This window comes from Manis javanica, chromosome 5, assembly GCF_040802235.1.
Source record: "Manis javanica isolate MJ-LG chromosome 5, MJ_LKY, whole genome shotgun sequence".
Taxonomy (NCBI): Eukaryota; Metazoa; Chordata; class Mammalia; order Pholidota; family Manidae; genus Manis; species Manis javanica.
The window spans coordinates 135,013,723-135,035,138 of NC_133160.1; the positions used below are offsets into that span (position 1 = coordinate 135,013,723).

General features: G+C 39.7%; 1 protein-coding gene across 4 annotated transcripts in view; it reads right to left on the reverse strand.

The window, feature by feature from the left end:
• The window catches only part of ATP10D (ATPase phospholipid transporting 10D (putative)), a 105,460-nt gene that overhangs the window by 24,363 nt on the left and 59,681 nt on the right, over nucleotides 1-21,416 (reverse strand). For all 4 annotated transcript variants that reach the window (XM_073237661.1, XM_073237660.1, XM_036998610.2 and 1 more), the window contains 7 exons: nucleotides 17,937-18,175; nucleotides 11,421-11,609; nucleotides 8,721-9,330; nucleotides 7,981-8,087; nucleotides 5,657-5,783; nucleotides 3,907-4,091; nucleotides 549-858 (listed from right to left, as the gene is read on the reverse strand). In XM_073237661.1, coding sequence (XP_073093762.1) covers nucleotides 549-858; nucleotides 3,907-4,091; nucleotides 5,657-5,783; nucleotides 7,981-8,087; nucleotides 8,721-9,330; nucleotides 11,421-11,609; nucleotides 17,937-18,175 — 1,767 coding nt within the window. The remainder of the gene's footprint in view (nucleotides 1-548; nucleotides 859-3,906; nucleotides 4,092-5,656; nucleotides 5,784-7,980; nucleotides 8,088-8,720; nucleotides 9,331-11,420; nucleotides 11,610-17,936; nucleotides 18,176-21,416) is intronic.

The following is a 21,416-nucleotide window of genomic DNA, read 5'->3' on the forward strand; positions in this document are numbered from 1 at the left end:
TAGCATTTGTCACTATCTGATATATATTTATGCCTTTTTGGTTTTGTGATTTTACTGTATGCTCTCCTACTCAATGTAAGCTCCTTAAGAAAAGGTACTGTCAGTTTTATATACTCACATATTTCTATAGTCTAGAAAAATGCCTGGTACATAGAAGACATGTAATACATATTTTTTGAATGAATAAATAAGTGAATTGTTCATCTTCCTGAATATAACTTTCCTAAAGGCAGAATTTTTCAGTTCTATCAGTATACTACCCTCCTTAACCCAGTTGATTTGGGGAGCTGATGTTACCCAGAGTCCCATTACATTGTTTTCCAAGTCACATCTCTACCATGTGGGTCAGGGTTAAATAGATGATAGAGGGAAAGGGGGAGGCGCTGAGGGTGGGAGAGAAGAAAAAGGAGGATTAGGGGAGGGAAAGTGGGGTAGGACAAGGATAGACATACTGAGGAGTAAACAGAAGTACGGAAGGAAGGTCAGACAGAAGGATCAGCCTCTGGTGTGGCAAGAACGAATGCAGGGCTATGTTGCATCCCACTCACCGATGGCCAGGGTCATCACCCGGAGGTGGTTGCGTACCAATTTCACCACCTCACTCTTCTGCAGGGGCGTGGCTCGGCAGCAGACCACAGCTTGACAGCAAGCAGTCAGCTCCAGGAACTGCCTCTGCAGACTCTCCTGCAGGGCAAACTCCAGCGTCTTCCCAGTGATAATGAGTCCAGCCTGCAGCCCTGAGTCCTGGGCAGCAGGAGGCTGGTGTAAGTCCTCACTTAATGATGCTTGCTTGGCAGAGACTGGATTCTTCTTCTGAAGTTCTTTCAAAATTGTGCCCATTAGCATCTCACAGGCATCCTTGAAACAAGAGGCAAAGGCAGTTAGCCTTGGGGTTCCCTTGCTGGCCATATCCAGCTCAATTTCTCTTTGTCACTCTTTAGCAATTGCTGTATCAAGGCAACTCAAGGTAGGGAATGACTGGCTATTCTCACAGCTCTCCCATAGGCACTTCCATGTGTGTATGGGAATCAGCCGAAAGGATGGAGGATATCTCCCTCCCAACTACAATCAAGAAACAGCTATAGAATTTCTTTTTGTGCAGTCATCTCAAGAGCCCTTTGGTCTTACTCTGCTGTTTCCTACTTGCTTGACTTGGCAAATTACATAACTCTGAACCTCAACTTTCTCATCTGAAAAATACAAATATCAACATCATAGTATTTTTGTGAGGAAGAAGTGAAATAATATATGAAAAGTTTCTAGTATAATGCATGACACACAGAATGTGAGAAGGTAACTATTATTTTCATTTTCTTTTCGATTCAACACATGAATCTTCATTTCACATTTTTGTGCTTTTTGGTGGTGATTTCACTGTTTAAGATGGCCTAGTGCTGAAGTGCCTCTGTCCCGTGTCTCCATACTCAAGAAGGCTGGGATATGCCCTATGGAGCAAGTATGCGTCTTACATATGCTTCCCCTCAGGCATGTGCTACAGTGCAGTCGGTCATGAGTTCAGTGTCAATGAAATCAATATATATATTAATAAGGTGTCTTTAAACGTAAACACACATGAAATGGGGTTAGGTATTGACTGGTTGTGAAAAATATACTGACCAGAAGCTGACAGGAACCTAATCCTGTATTTCCCCCAAGGGTAACGGCTCAGTACTCACTAATTCAATGTTTATGGCAATTTTATAGAACTTCATGAATAACAGCAATCTACTGTATTTAGATATAGATATAGATAGTTTATCTAACACATAATATAATACAAAAAGCATGCCTGACAAGTAGTCAGCTGCGGGTACTTAGACAAATCACAACCTTTTGGAATCTTAGGCTATAAAACGGGGATAATTTTATCTGCTCTATCTACTTGCTATAATTGTCAGATGACATCAAGTATGAAAAAGCCTTTTATAGATTTAATAAACATGAAAATAAAGAGTTACCATTTCAGGAGATAATTTTAAATGAAATTATGAAAATAAAACAAAAAAATTAAATGATAAATCTTGAAAGGCCTTTATGTATCACCGTGCAGCAAATAATCCAGGATATGATTATATTAAAACAAAAAAGAAACAAGCTTTTTATGAAAATGGAGACTGTGTCAGTTTTGTAAGTGGTTGCATTTACTATAGCCCAACTTGTAAATTTAGGAATAAAAGCTGATGTAATTTGTAAAGTTAAGGTACTGCCATATGGAAGTAACCAGATATTCATTGCCACATGGCCCACTGAGAATTTTACAGGAACAATTCCTTCACTAAATGACAAATTGGGCTCCAAGATCTTCAATTCCTTTTTTTTAACTCTTAGCATCTCCTGAGGAAGGGAGAGTGTAAAAGAGAAATAAATACAGTGGTTGATCCCCTAGTATGTGCCTGGCATTTTATATGCATGGAACTAAATTATGTTCACTGTGTTCTGTTTAGTTACTTGGAAAACTCACACAGGTGGAATAGCTTCTTGATAACAAAAACAAATTTACCATTTACACTTAGAAAAGTCCATAGTGAATACCTCTTCAATTTGTAGTTTTAAATGTCTTTTACCACAGATTGTATATTTATAAGTAAACTCCACAAGCCTAATTACCTTTACTGCTCACAAAAATGTCAAAGTCTAAATCAAACACCAGTAATTCACTTTTCCTTATTAGTATTTGTTGAACTCCCTTTCACCTGCCAGGCAATTTAAACAAATTATTTTCTCATTTAATGCCCAAACAACCCTATGCAGTAATCATTATTCTCACATCACAGGTAGGGAAAAAGGCTCAAGAGGATAACTCCCCAAAGCCTGGTCCCTGGCAGGCCAAGCATTTGAACCTGAGTCTTATCACCCTTAGGACACATGCACCTGAGTGATCAAGATGACTAGGCATTTTCTCTGCAGCCTCCTCCACCCCCTACAGGTACTGGGAGGGGGCACAGGTCCCCAGGTCGCTGCCAGCTGCCAGGGAGAACCTGCTCTGTGTTCAAATAAGGAAAACTCTCTTTCCTCAAAATGTACGATCCAGTTGGGTATTGCTTGAAGCTGACTGTGAAAATACGGCAAACTAACCCTACAAAGGCCCAAGGTACAGTCCAGATGAGAAGCTCCAGAGGATTCTGCAAGGCAGGTTGCTTGACAGAATGGATCTCACCCATTAAGTTTTATTACTGAGAAAGGAGGGAGGAAGGTTTTTTAAGCTAAACAACATGAAACAAATCTTAAAGAGTATCACTATATCAGGAAATTTAAAAAATATATATAAAATGCCTGTTTAACAGATTAGAATGTTTGTGTTAGAATAGTGGGATAGAGGTGGGTGGGAGGACAGGAAAAAGTAATCAGGTTCTAAGCCTCTTAAATTCTTTTTCTTTAAAAAAAAATCTTTTTCCCCTTCTCTTAAACGGGTTTTCAAAATTTTAATATTCTCAGGGGGCACTATCTAAGAATTACCAATAGAGGGCATGATAATCCTGAGTCTATTTTTAGAATTATCCTAAAAATACTAATTTATTCGCCTGATTCTGATAGAAATCATCACTTTCCCTCAGTTTGAAAGGGAGATACATTCCTGTCTCAGAACTTATATATTTTGTCTCTATGGGCTAAATCTTGTCAAATCCCTGGTAATCCAATGTGGAGGGAAGAAAAGCAAATAAAAAGAAAGGGCAATTTTCTTTTAATGTCTTTATTCAGCAATGATTCCTCTTAATCATTATGTTTTACCAAGCCTTTAGAAGAACTATGGTACCCTCCCAAGGACAACCCAGATTGCTGGGTAAAAGAGATAATTATCAAGAAGCTAACAGTTATTCACTTTTCTTTCTCCTTACATTTATGAAATTGCAAATGTTCCAGCAGCTTTGCAAAAAACAAAAAGAGGTTTAATGTCACTATACATACTTTACTTTGGGTATTGAGGATAAAGAGCTTGTCCTCTGGCGCCAGCAGTTTGCATGCATAAGCTATGTTGACAGCAGTCTCCTGCTTGTCCCCTGTCAGCATCCAGATCTTGATACCAGCTTCGTGAAGGGCTTCTATAGACTCAGGGACTCCCTCCTGCAGACGATCCTCGATGCCAGTAGCACCTATAAAATAACCAAAGCTCAACAGGGCTTGTGAGAAACCAAAGCCAGCTGAAGCTCACCTAGGCTATAATTGAACCATGTCAACCCAATCCTCAACTACACAAACTGTTCCAGTAGCTTCCAGGGATTCAAAGAAAGTGTGAAGACTCAAACAAAACTCACATACAAAGTAACATTTTGGGAAGGAAGCCTTAGGAATCAATGAGTTTAGCAAGTTTATTTGTTGTCTTTTTGGCTAGCTTTCTTTTCCGTAAATTGAGGGGGTTTGTTTCAGTTACTTATGTAATCTGGCTCTACAATTCTGTAATTCTATGATAGTCTCAAGGGTAAAGTATGTTCTAGCCAGTAAGACTTAATATCAATTTTCAGTGCTTTCATAAGTCCATAATCCCTTTCCAAAAATAACTGAGGTTAGATAAGCTTTGGAATTCAAGTTTTGCAGATTTTAAAAAGGTAATATATATTTTGTAATATTTGGTAATCAATCATATTAATTTTTCTGCAGCAAAACTTATAAAAGTTCACACTATTTAGGATAACAAAGGCATAAACAGTCTTATCAAATCAGGCCTGATTTGATTGCCAAATGAGTTTTGGCACTAAAGCCACAAAGCAGCTTTGAGTTTGGAACTTCAGAGAAGGAAGTGTGGGCCCACACTACTCACGGTAAGAGAAATGACTTAGGAGTAGGCATTGGTACTCTATGGGGGAGATACTAACTGAGACTATTGTTTTTCTCCAAATCAGAAGAATGGAACTCAGAGGTTGGTCTCTTTGTGTGTTAGAAGCTAGATCTCCAGACTCTGAGGCAGTGGTTCTCAAACTTGGCTGCCTTTTAGAGTTCCTTGGGGAGCTTTTAGAAATTCAAATGCTCAGACCACACATCCAACCAAATGAATCAGGATCCCTGGGAACAGGATGCAGGCACCAGTATTTTGCAAAACATTCCAGATTATGTTAAAATGCAGTTCAATCTGAGATAAGAAATGCTAGTTGTACAACCTTTAGTGGAAATCAGGAAGTAGGAGAAGAGAGGGAAATAAATTTCATTAGTCCAGTTACAGGGGTAGAATAAAGAACATGGGCTCTGGCGCTGGGTAGACCTGAGATTCTTCCTAGCTCTGTCAGTTACTAGCATGAGACTTTTAAAGTCATTAACTGGTGCTCCAAGTTTCCTCTAAATAAGACAGAGAACTTTTAATGCAGATTCAAAAGGACAAAACACATATGAAGCACCCTATCCAGTGCCTGACAAGAAGCTTTAGCTTTCTTCTCTTGAACCAGGATATTTATTTGACTTCGTACTTTATGTTAAGTGTTGGGGTTTTAAGTGATCTTAAGGATGACCACCCTGATCCCACCATGAAATCTAGTTCATTACAGTGGAAAACAGAATGGCAAGAATTGGAAACTGGGTAGCCATCAGACTGGAGAGGATGGGGAGAACCACAAACATCTATTAGATCAAAGTCAAAGAAAAAGGCATTGGTGAATGAATGATTTGTAGAGACATTCAGTGTTTTTTCAAAATTCTCCATTCAGACAATACAATGTAGTCTACTTACCAAGTAAGGTTAGTTTGTTCTCCAACCTCATGGCAGACTCAAGAAGTAAATCTTCCCTGTTGTCAATGCTGGTTTCAGCTAAAAAATGATTCCTTAGCCACTCTGTATATTCAGTGTCACTCATGACCTATGGAGGGGAAAGAGCCATGAGGCAAGCCTTATGAACCTGCAGGATTCTGCCAGGATGGACCCCTAACAATGACCAAGCCATCCACTTGTTTTAGGTATTCCCCTCCCTGGGCACATCTATGCCAGGTTGTCCTTATCTGTAAGCCACGTGGTCACATGCTCCCCAAACTCTCTATTAGACTAGGGTAACACTGGTGATGGATGGACCCTATGGCTCAGTATCTCTTAGAAATTTTAGGCACTGTGTGTAACAAAAATGGGTCAATTTATTTAATTAAACCAAGGAGTATGCTGCTAGGAAACGTCTCCATTTGGTAGTTAAATGTAATGATGCAGTTGAGAAAGAGGTGTCAGTATTATTCAGTTTGAGGTATTACGTAGCCAACAGCACATCTGGTATCTTCTAATGGTTTATTTGTGGGTTAGTTATTTGTAAAGAGAAAGAGAGGGGGGAGCCATAAGGGCGAAGCAGGGAAGCTCCAGACAAAATAAGTGGGATCCTGCAGAGGGAATCAATTACCCATTCCTTTATCTTCAGGTTACCATAGAGGGAAAATCTACATTTCAATTCTTACAAAGCAACATGGAGTGAGGCAACTTCTCTATCTACTTATTCTTGCCCACAAACAAGGTAGTTTGATATGGGGGAAATGTGACAGCTATCGGGCTACATTTTCATCAAAGGCTGGATCACTCCACTGAAAGGCAGAAGCTTTTGTCTTGCTTTGGCCTTGAGCTCTACATTCTTACAACTGTGTGTGAGGCTGGCTTTTGATTCTCCACCCAGCTGGTTGATAAAGTGCACAAGACTCTACAGTCGATGCCACTCTCACTAAGGCAGCTACCAACAACTAGAATTTGGGTAAGAAATGAGAGATCCCTACTTTGGGCTGAGGTTCTAGCCAAAGTCCAATTGAGGTTTCCAAGAACCTTATAGTTTAGGAATCATATGTATCAGCACTTTAATGTATATGTATCTCCTTGACATTTCTACTAGCTAGAGCTCAGAAGAAGGAGGGAAAATCGATACTCTGTCTTCTAACAGAGCAAAAATTAACTTCAGGACAAGGCAGGGAGAAAAAGCTAGCAGGGGTTGGGGCAGACATGGAGAAGAGGAAGGAGGCAGCTCCCCTGGTTCTCCGCCAGTAGTTCCCTTATGCAGGCTGGTTATGTTTCTTGACCTCCCGTATTCATCAAAGTCTCTGCTATGCTTTACAGCTAACTCCCTTCTCTCCCCAATAAGCACATCCTTCTCTTGAACTAGCCCTTACTAGACTCTGTGTCTACTCTAAGCAGACATCTTTCATCTTCTGCCCTCTGTTCTACTCTGAAATACAATGGGTAGTCGAGTTCTCACTGAAAGAAGTTCTCACTGGAAGCACGCTGTTCAGGTATGCAGTTGGGTATGTGTGGTTATAGGGATGGGACCAGGGTAGTCGGCTTATCCAGAGGGAGGGCATTACAAGGTGCTTGCATAGCCTCACTGCAGCTGAGCAGCTTGACGCAGTCAATATCCAAGCCACACCGCATGAGCCAAGTGACTCAAAAACTTAACCAATTCACTCTTAAAGGGCTCTATCTCTGTATCTCCCATGACACGTGGGGCAGTTCTGGTAAGAATGCCCCTCAAATAACTTCTTAGAACTCTGCCCTTTCTTACTACTTAAATTTTTATTTAGAAAAGATACACTACATCCTACAGTTATTCTCAATAGAGAATCAATCAATACTGAGGTAGTATTTAGTAAATTTACCTGGATTTGCAGATAAAGACTCATGAACATTTAAGGAAAAAATCACCTAGAATTTATAAGGGAAAAATTAAGGCCAGTCTCTGGTCTCATTCTTTCCAAAGCACATTTTAATGCTATAAGTCAGAGGAGTGTTATTTACAAAGCACTCCGGGGAAAGAAACTAGGTGGGAGGGATTTTTATTCCCAGCCAAACTGTATTCAACATACTAAAGCCCTCACAGATAGATGAAAACATCTGAGAACTCAGAGAGTATAACTTTTAGGCACACATCTGGCAAAATGCTTTGAGAACCAGCATATGGAATAAAGAAGCTGTGAAGAGACCCCATGATCCAAGGACTCCCCAATACCTGGATCAGGGTTTGATACATGCCAGTTTCCACTAAGCAGTGGCCACATGAGAGGAAGACTAGAGACGACGGGGGTGCTGAGCGGCCTCACCCTCTTTGCTATGCACAGAGTGCGCAGGCCGCGCTCGGCATACTCATCCAGGTGCTTCTGGGTTCTCCCCCTTATCATCGTCTCCTGGTTTCCCAGACTTGCTCCATCTGAAATAATTAACAAAACACAAGTATTCCCACCAGACTGCCCAATTATCGGCATATTTTTAAAAAGAATGATAGCTTCACTCACAGCAAACAAAAGGCCTTGTAGTTTTGAATCTCAAATGTGCACTTATAAAAGGGACCCCAGAATAAACCTTTCCTTTGTACCTCTCTGTCTGGGGAGCAGAATACCAAGAACTTAACACAAACACTGTTCCCACACCATTGAGAACAGCAGAAACAGTAACTATAATGTCAGCTGCCTGCCCTTCACTGCATACTTCTTACCATTTGCTAAGCACTGGGCAAGGTCTACATGGTTTGCATATCGTGTTATTAAGCCTCTCAGGAACTTATAAAAGAGGCACTGTAATCCCTATTTATTGACGACTTAGGCACAGAATAGTTAAGTAACTTTATCAAGACATAGCAAATGACAGAGGCCAGATTTGAACCTAAGTTGTTCAGCTCCAAAACTAATGTGCTTTCTCACCAAATCCTAGGAAGCTTCTCCTACTTCACCAAGTGTGACTGACCCCCAAATATTCACTTGTTTGCTTTTATAAAGCCCTTGAGAGTAGCCTTTTAGTCTCTGGGGCCTTCACATCACTACCCTCTGTGTCTGAGTGAACCCACCTGGGGAAGCCACGGAGAGCAGCTCCATGATCACAGAATCAGCCCCCTTTGTATACACCACAACTTGGTTGGAAAGGGGGTGCCGCACCACAACAGACATTCTTTTTCTTACTGAGTCAAAGGGCAGGATATGTAGGAGTTGAAACGTTAATGGTCCCAAAGCAGCAAAGTCCACAATGACCTGCTCTGGTGTCCGGGACTGCAAAGTGCACCGGTAAGCCCTGGCGGCATACACTAGGGCTGCTTCGTCTGGGCTCTCGGCCTCGTAACACAGGTTGGAGGCTAAGGGCTGTCCAGGGAGGGATTCCGCCTTGCCATTTGTGACACCTGCATCACTAGTTTGTATCTTCACTTCTGTAGGGCAAGCTGAGTTACTAGAGGCCTGGGGGCTCACTCTCATCTGGGAGACCTCTTCCTCCACAGGTGAAACAGGTTTCATTCGACTGAAGAGAGAGAGTCTGCTCACAAAGGGGTTTGGGACCCCAGAAGATGGCTCCTTCCCACTGGCAAGAGACGGTGAGCTTGATCTCCGCACAGACAATCTCTGGAAGAGGTTTTTAATCTCTTCCAAGGACTTAATGGGCATTCCACTCAGTGAAGAGAGTCCAATCTAAGAAAGATAATTTAGGAAGGTCTCAGTAACGCAGTCAAAAGCAATTTATAACAACTTTGAAGTCAAATTGGGAAAAAAATAGATACGAGAAGAGTTACCAGTACTTAAATAGCTAGCAGCTGGCTTCATACTGAAAATTGACATGGAAAACATTAATAAAAATAAAAAAGAAGCTATGAGGAAAAACATATGTTACTGTTGATGGCTTTATACATTTCTATAACCATTCAGGAAGAAATCTGACAACTGATAGACATAAATTGTTAATATTGCTAGCAGTAGACATACTTTCAGCAATTTTTCATAATGAAATAACTTAAAATATAAGTAGATCCTAGCAATAACAATTTAAAATTATATGCAAATTAAGTATTCAATAATAACATAAAAAACCTTCTTGAATGTACAGTATTGAAAAATAAAGTTTAAAAAACTATGGGGCAATATTGGAAAAGCTATAAAAATAGTTTGAACAGTGTAAGTGCAAATGGAAAACATTGGAAGAAAGTAAATCAAAAGGTTAACAAAGTGTCTTTTTTTCCTTCTATTTTCCAGAGTCTATGAAAAGCTGTTACTTGATTATTTTTTTTTTTTAAAAAGGCTAGTAACCAAAGTAGCTTATGGGAGAATAATTATAACATCATAATATGAATTTGAATTTCTATTTTTATAGAACTCTTTCTTTGTAGCCTGATTTTTCTTCCTTGCTCTATTTTTATCGGTGATTAAACTTAGGATTTATTATTAATCATGAAGATAATTGGATCATAAAATTTTCTCATTCAGAAGTGCCCAAAGAATTAAATTGTTTTCTCCTAAACATTATTAATTTTGTGATAGGTTGAGGGACTCATGCTGACCAATTTTCAAACTTATTAGCAACTCAGAAATGAAGAGTGAAACTCAATCACAGTTGAAGTTTCTGTATTCCATGTGGATTCTGATTGGCTCTTCGGACACTGCCTTTCTATCACTACCTTGAAAAATCATATAGCTAAGGCTCTTATATGCCTACAGAGAATTTTCTTTCAGACCATAGAATATTATATTTTGGGGGATAAAGCAATGGTATTTCTTAAACAAAAAAATACCAAAAGATGCCTACTTTGGAAATGGATGTATGAGAAAAATGATCATATGGGGAGGAAAAGAATATCCAGTGATTTATTCTCTACTTATATAATCACTTTTTAAAGAGCAACACTCAAGTCAGAATCTTATAAAAATACAGTCTCTAATCAAATGAAAGCTTAATTGGAAGTAGGTTATTTTTATGTTAAAGTTGACCACCTCTGAAGTTGCCATAAGAAAATGATCTGATGAAAAATTTAAATTTAATTGGATTGTACTGCAAATGGAATTTTAAGTGGATGTATGCAAAAGAGGAGATGGTTACACACGGGGAACACAGCATAGCAAATGGTGAATCACCAGCCTCTAAAACAAGTTTGTCTTTTTAATTGAAAATGAATTTTCCATGAATTCTAAGCTACAAATAGACTTTAAAAATCCATTTTTGTGGGCACTTCAGAACCTTGGCATGTTATAAATGTACTGGATTTTAAATGGATTGAGTTAAAATTACCCCAACTGGTACATGAAAAAGGTATATCATTAAACATGGTAATGAACCCAATACTTTATATTTTGCTTGAGGTAGTGCATCTGATGTTAGAAGTTTCAGAAGTCTCAAAGCTTCAGTTTGGTAAGGAAACTGAAGGAAAATGAACAAAGTCACCTTCCATAAGAACTGCCCTCATCAGGTATCCTCCTAGAGACAAAATAGTATCGTAGCACTGAGCCATACTTTCTGGGTTCAAATCCCACCTCCTCGACAAATCAGTCATGTGACCCTGGGCTAGGTACTTAACCTCAACAGTAGGAGGAATAGTATCTAACTCATGGGTTTGTGGGATTTAACATGTTAATACCAGTAAATCACTTAGAACATCGTAATGCAGAAAACAGATTAAGTGATGGATAAAGGTTAGCTGCTGTCATCCTCCTCCTCATCCATACAACAGGACCACAGTATATTGAATCCAAAGCTCTCTTCTGGAAGGTGACCTTTGCATTAGAGACCTTACCTTTTGTCGCGGTTGGTTTGGAGCAGAAACCACTACTGTGTTGCAAATTGCCAATGCAATAAAGAAGTCGACAATGTACAAAGTTTCCAGTGGCAGACTTGGAATAGTCTCATCCAATGGGGTAAAAAACTGAGGTGTAATCTGACTAAATTTGTCCAAAAGCCTGGTGTCTGGTACCACATCTGTTTCCTGAAGATCCAATAAGACAAAGTGTTGTTACAGTAATTATCTAAAAATGAGAGGTTTTCTTATCCACATGAGAAGTAGCTATTTTAATCAGAATCTATGAAGCATAAGATAGTGAACTTCATTCCTCTAAAATAATATTTAATGTATATGGTTACATGAGAAGTGAGAATAGGAAAACAATGAACAAAAAATAAATGGAAAAAATTGTTAATGGAGACTATCTTGACTATTAACTTAAACTGCATAGGAAGTAGGAACAATACCTTTCACTATAATCTAAGTAAATAAGTCTTTCTTCTGGAATACACAATGCCAGAGCTATATTTTATTGTGTCTAGGATTCTAGCTTGGGCATTGATTCAGCCAACAGGAACTGAAGAGTATCAACCCTTTTTAAAGTAAGGGCATTAATCATACTGTGTTATTTTTACAAAATATTTTACAGCTCATATCACTACCACTGTGGAAAAAAAAAATTAACTCTCCAAGATAAAAATTACTGTGAGCAGGCTAACTACTATGAAGCATTTCCTAGTAATATTCTATGAAACAATAATAAGCATTCCTCCAAAACATTTCTGATAATCAAATATATTTGATACTATGTCCTGTGCCCTCTTAAAGATGCTTAGTACAAACTGGCTCTCAGAAGTTGTTATTGAAAAAAAATACTTCATTTTGTGTGACAGTGCTTCTCACACTTAGGAGCATCAGTTTTAAGAAAAGAAGTTGTTGTAGATATCTGTTTGTAATCTGTTAACATGGTCAACTACTTTAGAAGTTTTCCATGAGTCAAAAGAACTACCATCTGTCCTGAATCAAGTTTTCACAGAAGTGCCACTGTATCCTAGAGAAGCCATGGATTTAGTTGGCTGGCAAAACGTACTGACTGCAGGAAAGCCAGGAGAGGTAATTCAGAGTAAAGAGTAAAATATGCAGATGTGTGATATTCTACTTGGAAGACTGTGGCTTCTCATTTATGCTTATGGGTTTGGTGAGAAGTAGCACAGGCCTAATAAGAACAGAACACAGGCTGTAGATCATATGGGTTTGCATTCAAGTCCTAGACACACTGCAGACTAGCCAGTGGCCTCAAGCAGCTTACTTAACCCTCTGAGCTTCACTTTCCACTTCTGGATAATGGGAAAAATACCATGTACCTCCCAGGGTGGGTATATAAAGTAAGTGAGATGATGAGCAAGATGAGATGAGATAGGTACACCAGGAACCCAAAAGATTCAATGTTCTTTTTCCTTCTAGAATGACATACCTTCAGGCAGGTTACCAGGCCCACAATGGGTTTTAAAGGTCCATGTTATCTGCTGTCACAAGCATTCTTAAATTTCTACCTAAATACATTAGTATCTACCGTCCTGTGAAATTTGACTTGGCAAGCAGTTTGATGGAGTTCACAGGCACACGAAATCTGATGGCTGTTCATTAATGAGTCAGCCATGTACCTTCATGAGACTCACACTCATGGTAACACTGAGCCAGTGCTGGGCCTTAGACCCTTTCCGCAGGGCTTGAGTCAGCCGAGGGAGGCTTGGGGAATTTGTTGTCCGGCATTTATCAAGGCCTGTGATCCTACCGCCATCTAGTGCTTGTGACACTCCCTGGGCTGGAGCAATATTTTCAGGGGCATCCATCTCAGAATGTTAATAACTATTAAGCAAGAAAACAAAGAGTTCCATACTGAAATAAGTTTAAGAAATGTTTAAATTAAACCGGTTTCCTTATTGTAGTACTTCTTAGGGAGTTTAGTGGGTGCTGGGAATCTCCAAGAAGAGGATAGTATGTAAAGTCTTCTCAAATTTTATTTTTTAGAGACATTTGTTCCACTGAACACATTTAGGATTGAATTAGAAACCTCGGAAGCTAATAGTGATTTTGTTATATCAGTGATCTCCTCATTGACTGATACCTGGCTTCAGAACATAAGAATTCTCCTGGATTTCTAAGTTAATCTAAGACTAATGAACGGTTCATACCTTCCATGTCTGTGGTAGACGCTGTTGACGTAAGTCAATCTAATACATTGTTTGGGAGTTTGGATATTGCATGACTGAGAGCCTATGCCACAGCAACGAGAACACAAGGGAGAGTAGAGCTGGCCAGAGGACAAACCGTCCTATAAATAAATGTGAGAAAGTCCAAAAACTCAGGACCATCATAATATATAAAAGAGCCAAGACAAAGACTGAAGGAAAGCTCTCTATCAAAGTGAAGGCATGGAGCATTCCTCCACTTTGGCTGGTCTCTCTAAAATAACTTAATCCCTAGTACTAAAATATTTATTGGTGAATTGAGGGGAAAGTATAGAAATATCACATGCAATTCTTATTAATATGACTGTATCCATATGCATTTTTTTAAGAATCTTCCTCACTGAGACCTTCCTCAGTGAGATTCCTCAATTACATAGCTGACTTTTGCTCTTTTTTTCTCTGAAGGACAGCTTCTGACTTCCCTGAATGTTTATTACCCTGAGAACCAGGCCCATACCACCATCCCACACACATGTACATCTCTCCCCACAGAGTCTGTAAGTTCCTTTAAAGGAAGGACATATCTTATCCATCTTTGGATCCCTGACTCAGTACCTGGCACACAGACAAGCAATTCAAGTTAACTGTTGTTCACCATGATCAAACACTTGCTGATTTTATATTCTATAAAGAAGGGAATGGATGAGAATAAAAAGATGCCACTCTTTAGAAACAAGTCCATAAACCTCTTCCACTTGGCCTCAAATAGATCTTTTTAATGCAGAGAAAGTTTATACTCCTAATTAAATAATACACAGAGCACAATATGGATAGCTTCCCATAATTAAACAAAGCCTTACCCGTTTCATGGTGGGGAGCCTAGCATCTTTGATCTAATGTTATATGACAACTATTTCAAATTTTAGGTTTCCCCCATGAGTCCTGTTATACCTCCCTGCCAGGTTGCAGATTTCACTTTCAAGTTCCTTTTTTTATCTTCTCCCTATTTAAATCCAAATGAAATAACCAAACACTGGCCATAGCTCTTCTTTGCTAACAGTGTTCACTAAAGTTTTTGGATGGCATTAATATATACTGAATGTTAAGTCTGTTTTAAAACTGAGAATGACAGGAAACCTCTTTAATTGTTTATGCCAAACCTGAAGTGTCCACGGTTTAGTAATGGTTAAAGACACTCGAGGGAGATAAAGCTGACCAAGTGGTCCTAACACTGTTCCCTGCTCCTTCCCTAGTTCCACCTGTACCCATGGTTTTTATTTCAGTTCCACTGCCACCCTACTTGTTTTAGGGGCTCAGCAGTCCACCTCTACACCTCTGGCTTAAGTATGGACACAAATGTCTCTTCTGGCTCCCTCAGATTCCTAAATACCACAGTTCTGAAGGAAAGAGACAAAAGCCAATAACCACACATGGTCCATTCCTCCTCCACAGTCCTTTGGTTCTGAGCCTTTGCGCATCCCATATGCCGTCTGCCCTAAACACTTTTCCTTCTTTTTATACTCTGGAAAATCCTACTCATTAGTATTCCTAACTCGAATTTTACCTCTTCTGTGCATCCTTTCTTGATCCCTCCTCACCCCTTTAGAGTTGACCGCTCCCTTCTTTGTGCCCTCACTATACTTTGGATGAACTACTATTACTGCATCTTTAATATAGGATTATAATTTATTTATTTATATGTCTGCCTAGAACAAAATTAAAGAATGGGGGCATGTCTTGTTCATTTTATATCCCAGTGTCTAGTATTGTGTCATTATCTTCCATTAATCTGTCAGTTACTCATTCATCCCATAAATCTGTATTATTGATCTTTAATGTCAGGCACTCCTCAAGGAAAGTGGGCTGCATAGGACAAACAGGACCCTGGCTTGCATGGAACTCACATTCTAGCTGAGGAGACAGCAGATCCAGAACACTAACCTATAAAGAAATAAATAAGTTGCTTCTACATTGACACAAAGAGAGATGGGGTGGGGGATGGAAAGAGCTTTGGATTGGGTGGTAGGGAAGGTCTACCGAGGAGGTGGTATCTGAGCTGAGACCTCGATGACAGGAACAAGACAGCCATACAAAGACCTCAGAGAACAGCAATCCAGGTAGAATGGATAGTATACTTGTTGAACAAAAACATCTAGAGAATTAAAGAAGCATGAGAACATTGGCTTACAAAGTAAGCCAATCTCTAACACAGGTAATATGAACCCAGGACTGATGGATCTCAGTGACATTCTAGCTCCCAAAGGCTGGCGTGCCTGCCAGCATGCTGCCTGGGACCTTCACTCTCTGGCTCTCAACTTGCGTCCCATGAAAGGTGCTATCTTAGAAACTCCCACTTTGAGACATCACAGCTCAGTGTGCTCTCAAGCTGGTGTTAACCTGGGCCCCACAGATGGGCTTTTGGAATCATGTGCAAAATTTTTACAACTGCCAATTTTTGAGGTCAAGGATCTATAGCTTCCTCAAAATAACTTTAGTCTCCAGAAAGGATAAAATCAACTCATCCAGAGCAAGAGTGAGAGATGATCTCACATTTCAAGGAAGACTTCTTTATCCTATATATAAGGGTGTGGTATTGAAAACACAAACCAACCACCCCAGAGCACCTATGTAATCAGAATGACACAGGGCCTCAGAGTGTAGGACAAGGGAAAAACAAATGGACTGAACAGGAAGACAGAGCTTACTAAGCAGCTTCATTAAGCAACCTTCAGAAATGCTCTATTGAGAAAGGACATGTGAGACCCTGAGTTAAGTGTTGAGGATTCAAGATGAGTAAGCCCTTGCTCTTAAGGAGCAAATGGTGTATGTCAGACGCAGAAATAAGGCCAATGTAACAAGGACCAAGGGAGGGAGGAAATGTGTACACAGGACTCAGAGCTGAGAGGAGAGAGGGTCTGGGAAGTCTTCAGAAGAGAGTATATTTCAGGTAGCTTTTAAAGAAATAAATATGTCATCAGATTTGGTAAACAGAGGTAGGTTGTGAGGGGAAAATAGATTTTAACAGGGGAAATGGTTATGATTATGAACAAACAATCATTTGCTCCAAAAAAAGAGTGGGGCTGGCTCAGGAAACCAAGAGCGAGGTCCTGTCCCACCAGGTTGCCGGTACCATACCACATCCATGGAAGCATGAGTCAGTATGTGGTTAACTTCAGGTGGGTGGGAAGTGTAAAAGATCAGCAGAGCAATAGATGAAAAGATAAAAAAGAAGAAAATATGTATCTTTTATCCCCCCAAAACTGGAGAAAATAAGTCTGGATGTTTGGAATAACCTGACATATGACAAAGATACAACATGACAAGTTTTATATCACTAGTGCCATGGAAATGAATGAATTGTACTGAAATGATCACTTTTGTTGCTGATTTTTGTTGGCAACTTAGAAAAAGTGCCAGGAGATTCCCCTCCAGGCCTTTCTAGGACAAATGAGACCACTGGGGTCTACTCAGATCACGTCTTTCTTATGAAAATCATACAATAAATTCAATATAGAAACACAAAGGTCCCCAAAGATGATTTGTTCTGTTATGTCACCTATTTTATAATCACAACCATTTACCAGTTCCATGGCTGGGGAATCCTCATCTTGGTAAAACACAGAGTTAATGAATTGTGGAAGAAAGAAAAGACAGTTGAAATTTTATAGAAGTCATTTTAAGTACAGCAAAACTTTTGATCTCTATTCATACATGTATCTTTCCTTTTTCCCATCTTCCATCTGTATTTTTCTGCAGCAAAATGAGTTTGTCAATAAGTGTGACTAGAAGTGTCCCCAGAACTTCCCCTTGGGACTCAGTAAACATCCAAATAATCTCTGAAATGGATATATTAGCAAATGTCATTCTGAAGACTAGAAATGGGGTAGAAAACATAGGTTTGGTGGGATCTAGGGGAAGACTACAGAAATAGAAAAAGGTCTTAGAAGGTACCTAAAGGCTTTTGCATTTCTCTATAATTTACACATACTTACCTGTCTATTAAATAATTCTCGTAAGCTTTGCTGGTTCTGGGAGAGAGTCATGATCCTTAAACCAAGGCAACCTTCTTCAGGCCCAGAAATGACTGGCCTTGATCAGAAATAACTGTTTTTTCAGGAATTATATACTATCTTTCAGCATTGAATTATCCCCCAAATTTGGATATTATGATATTATTTGTTTATAATTTGAATTATGTGAGGCAATCACATGAACTGCAATTACCTAGTCTCTTCTCAGAGAGGGAAGACAACAGTGTTTGGCTCTGTCGAAACTATGAGGGTGTTCTTTCACTATTCATTTTGGACGTGCAAGATTCAAGTCACGCATTCATACTTACAATGGGGCTACTGAACGCAGCCTGCCTGGAGTGAGGCACTTCACTGGCTCCTTCTCCACTTCCTAGAGTAAAACAGCTCCCAGCAAGATGAGTTGGGGATTTACTTCCCAAAGGCCCATTATGAACTGCCCTGCAGCTGGGGGCCTTCAGTTTTGCCATATTGCTGAGGGAGCCGCTGGGAGCACCTGCAAAATCTTCATCTTCAGAGGATGCTTCCTGATAGGACTCTAACCTCTTGGCTGAGGGACAAAAAGCACACTGGGTCATTGCTTAAGAAGAACCACTTGCAAGGTGAATATGTCACACATTTCTTTAAATAGCTATTTCACACCATCTTCTCCCTTTTTGAACTGGCTGCCAAACTCCCCTCCCCCCAAACCCTTAATGAACTTACCTCAATGACAAAAGTAAAAGCAATCAGACAGGAACTACCTTCTTTTCCCATCATCAAGTCCACCAACCTATCTGACAGGAACTACCTTCTTTTCCCATCATCAAGTCCACCAACCTATCTGCATCTGTATTCAAACTCTCTCTCTTCCCTCTGCAACTATGGAGAAAGTCACACAGGCCCTCCACTGGTACCCTACCTCCTGTCCCTCTGGCCTTCTCATGGACTTCACCCTCACAATTCTCCCTTCTGTCACTTACACCAACCCCTCCTCAACTGAACTCATGGCTTTCTGTCCTTGTCTCTTCACTGAAACTGCTCTTGTCAAGGTTGCCACTGAGTTCCACATTACCAAAGCCAATGATCGCATCCATCTGTGTCTTAATTGAACTCTTAGCAATATCCTACACAGTTGACCATTCTCTCCTTGAGATGGCTCTTTTAATACCATGTGTACCTGTTTTTCCTCCTATTTCAATGGCCATTCTTCTTAGTTTCTCCTGCTGTCTTCTCCTCAGCCCTCAAATACTGGGTGGCTGCCGGAGGTCTTTTCCTTCTCCACCTATCTACTCTTCCTTGATGCTTTCATTTTGTGTCATCTTGGAAGTAGCATCTCTGTGTACATGACCTCTAAAATTATACCTTCAACTCTGACCTCTAACTGGAATCCAGACTCAGACACCCAGCTCTCCCCTTGATAGCTCCAGCTGGATGTCTAGGAGGCTCTTTAAGCAGATGACCGCATGGCTTGCACCCTCATACCTCAAGTCTCTTATCACATCCCCTTGTCAGTGAGGATGTCCCAGCTCTAATCATTCTATTATAAACCCTATGCCAGCACTCACCACCAGCTGCACACTAAATATCTTATTTGCTTTTATTTTTCTAATCACCCAGTAGAATATAAACTCCAAAAGGTCAGAGAATTTCAACTGTTTTGTTGCTAGAGCCCAAAGCAGTAGTTGATCGATACTTAATAAATACTTGCTGAACAAATAAACACTACATATCTTAAATTTGACATGGTCAAAGTAGAACTTTTCCTCTCTTCCTCTTCAAACTTACTCTTTCTCTGATCTTCCCCATCTTTGTAAATGGCACCTAATCATCTACCTAGTTATTTATAACAAAAATCTAGGATTCTCCTTGATTCTTCTCTTCTTCCCCAGGCATGATATTCAAAGCATCAGCAAAAGCTGTCCATTATTTAACCAAAATATATCCCAAGTATTTCTACTTCTCTCCATCCCCATTACCTCAGTCCAAGCCACCATCATCTCTCAACTGGACCAGTGCAAAAGACTGATTGGTCTCCTTGCCTCTCTGCACTCCATTCCTCAAACAGTAGCTAGAGTGATCTTCCTAAACCATAAAGCAGATCAGATCACTCCCTGCACAGAACTGTCCAGTGGCTTCACAAGTCACCTAGAATAAAACTCCTATCTTGGCTTCCATAAGTCAACTGATATGACCTCTGCTGACCTGTTCATTTTCTTGTCCCTCCGCCTTCCACACTTCCACTAAAATCCAGCCTCACTAGTCTTCTTCCTTTACTTTGAAAATTGCCAAGCTCATTCAGCTTGAGGGCCTCCATACTAGATGCTTCTTTTGCCTCTGAACTTCAAATTTATTTTATTCAGATCTAAGTTGTAACCCCTAGAGAGGCTTTGCCTGACTATCCAATCCAAAGTAGCCTGCCAATCATTCTATATCATATCACCCCATTTTAACTCTCTGCAAAGCAATTCTCATTATTTAATATTTTTCTTGAATTGAAAATTAATTTATTTGTTGTCTATTTTCTCCAATAGAAGCTCTGTGAGAGCAGGGACCTTGTCTGTCTTGTTTATCATGATGCCCAGCATCAGGAAAACAGAGTAGACAATCGGTTAAATGCTTTTTGAATTGCTAGTTGTCCATGTTCAGACTAAGTCTAGCTACTGAATAAAGTGTGGCTTTTGGCAAGGTAATTTATAAAATGAAGAATATTTGCATACCCTGTTTATTTGAATAGTTTTGTCTGTATTTTTTAAGGAGGAGAGGCCAGGAAGCAATGTGGAGATCCTGAGTTCTTGACCCCACTCTTCCAATGACCAAGGGGCTTCCAGTGAATCACTTTCTCTTTCTGGGCCTGTTTTCTTATTGGGGAATAAACAATTTAGATTCCATGACTTCAAGATCCTTTCCAGTTCTGCAGTTCTGCAAGCTTCATTATATTCTCTGCCTAAATAATACAGAATATTTCCCTGTATGACCTTGGAACTTCAAAAAGCCCATCTACTTATTGTGCCCCAAACATTCAGAAGTTCTCTATTCTCACTTGTGCCCTCGCTCAGAATATCCATTCTCTTTCTTTCTACATACGTAAATCCTGAACATCTGTAAAGGCTTACTTCAAATGTCAGTTCCTCAGTAATGACCTCTGTAACTGTACCAGCTCTCATTCACTGGGCCTTTATAGCTTCTCCACTGAATGGTACTATGTGCCAGGCATTTGTCTCCTTTAATCCCTATAACAACCCTCTGAGGTAGACACTATTGATACCTCCATGTTAGAAATAAAGAAATCAAAATTAAGTAATTTTCCCTATCTCACAAAAGTGATACATGTCCAGTTCTATAAACTGCATAGCCACTGCTCTGAGTCCTCTTGTTATACTGTTTCTAAATAGAGCCTTATATGTTAGCATGTATGATTCCTTAACATTCTACATGGTTAATGTCCTCTGATTTCAATGAGTCCATGTTTTATAGTTTAATTAATATTTATTGATTCAATAGTGAACAAATGTATGAAAACACATGAAATATTCCTAGTGGAAGGTAAAGTTGTATGGTATAGATGTATAGATTTAACATTTACTAAGTACCTCCTTTTCACTGAGCACACAGCTAGGTCCTTTATATAAACATTTATAACTACATATTCCCTTTTCATTTGAAAAATAATGCTGTCATGTAGGAACTACCACTGCTCCACTTTGCAGCTGAAGAGACTAAGATCCAGAGAGACTAATTATTTTGACCACTGTAATCAGCTAGTTGGGGATAGAGATGGGATTTGGATTTAGGTCTTCCTGACTCCATAG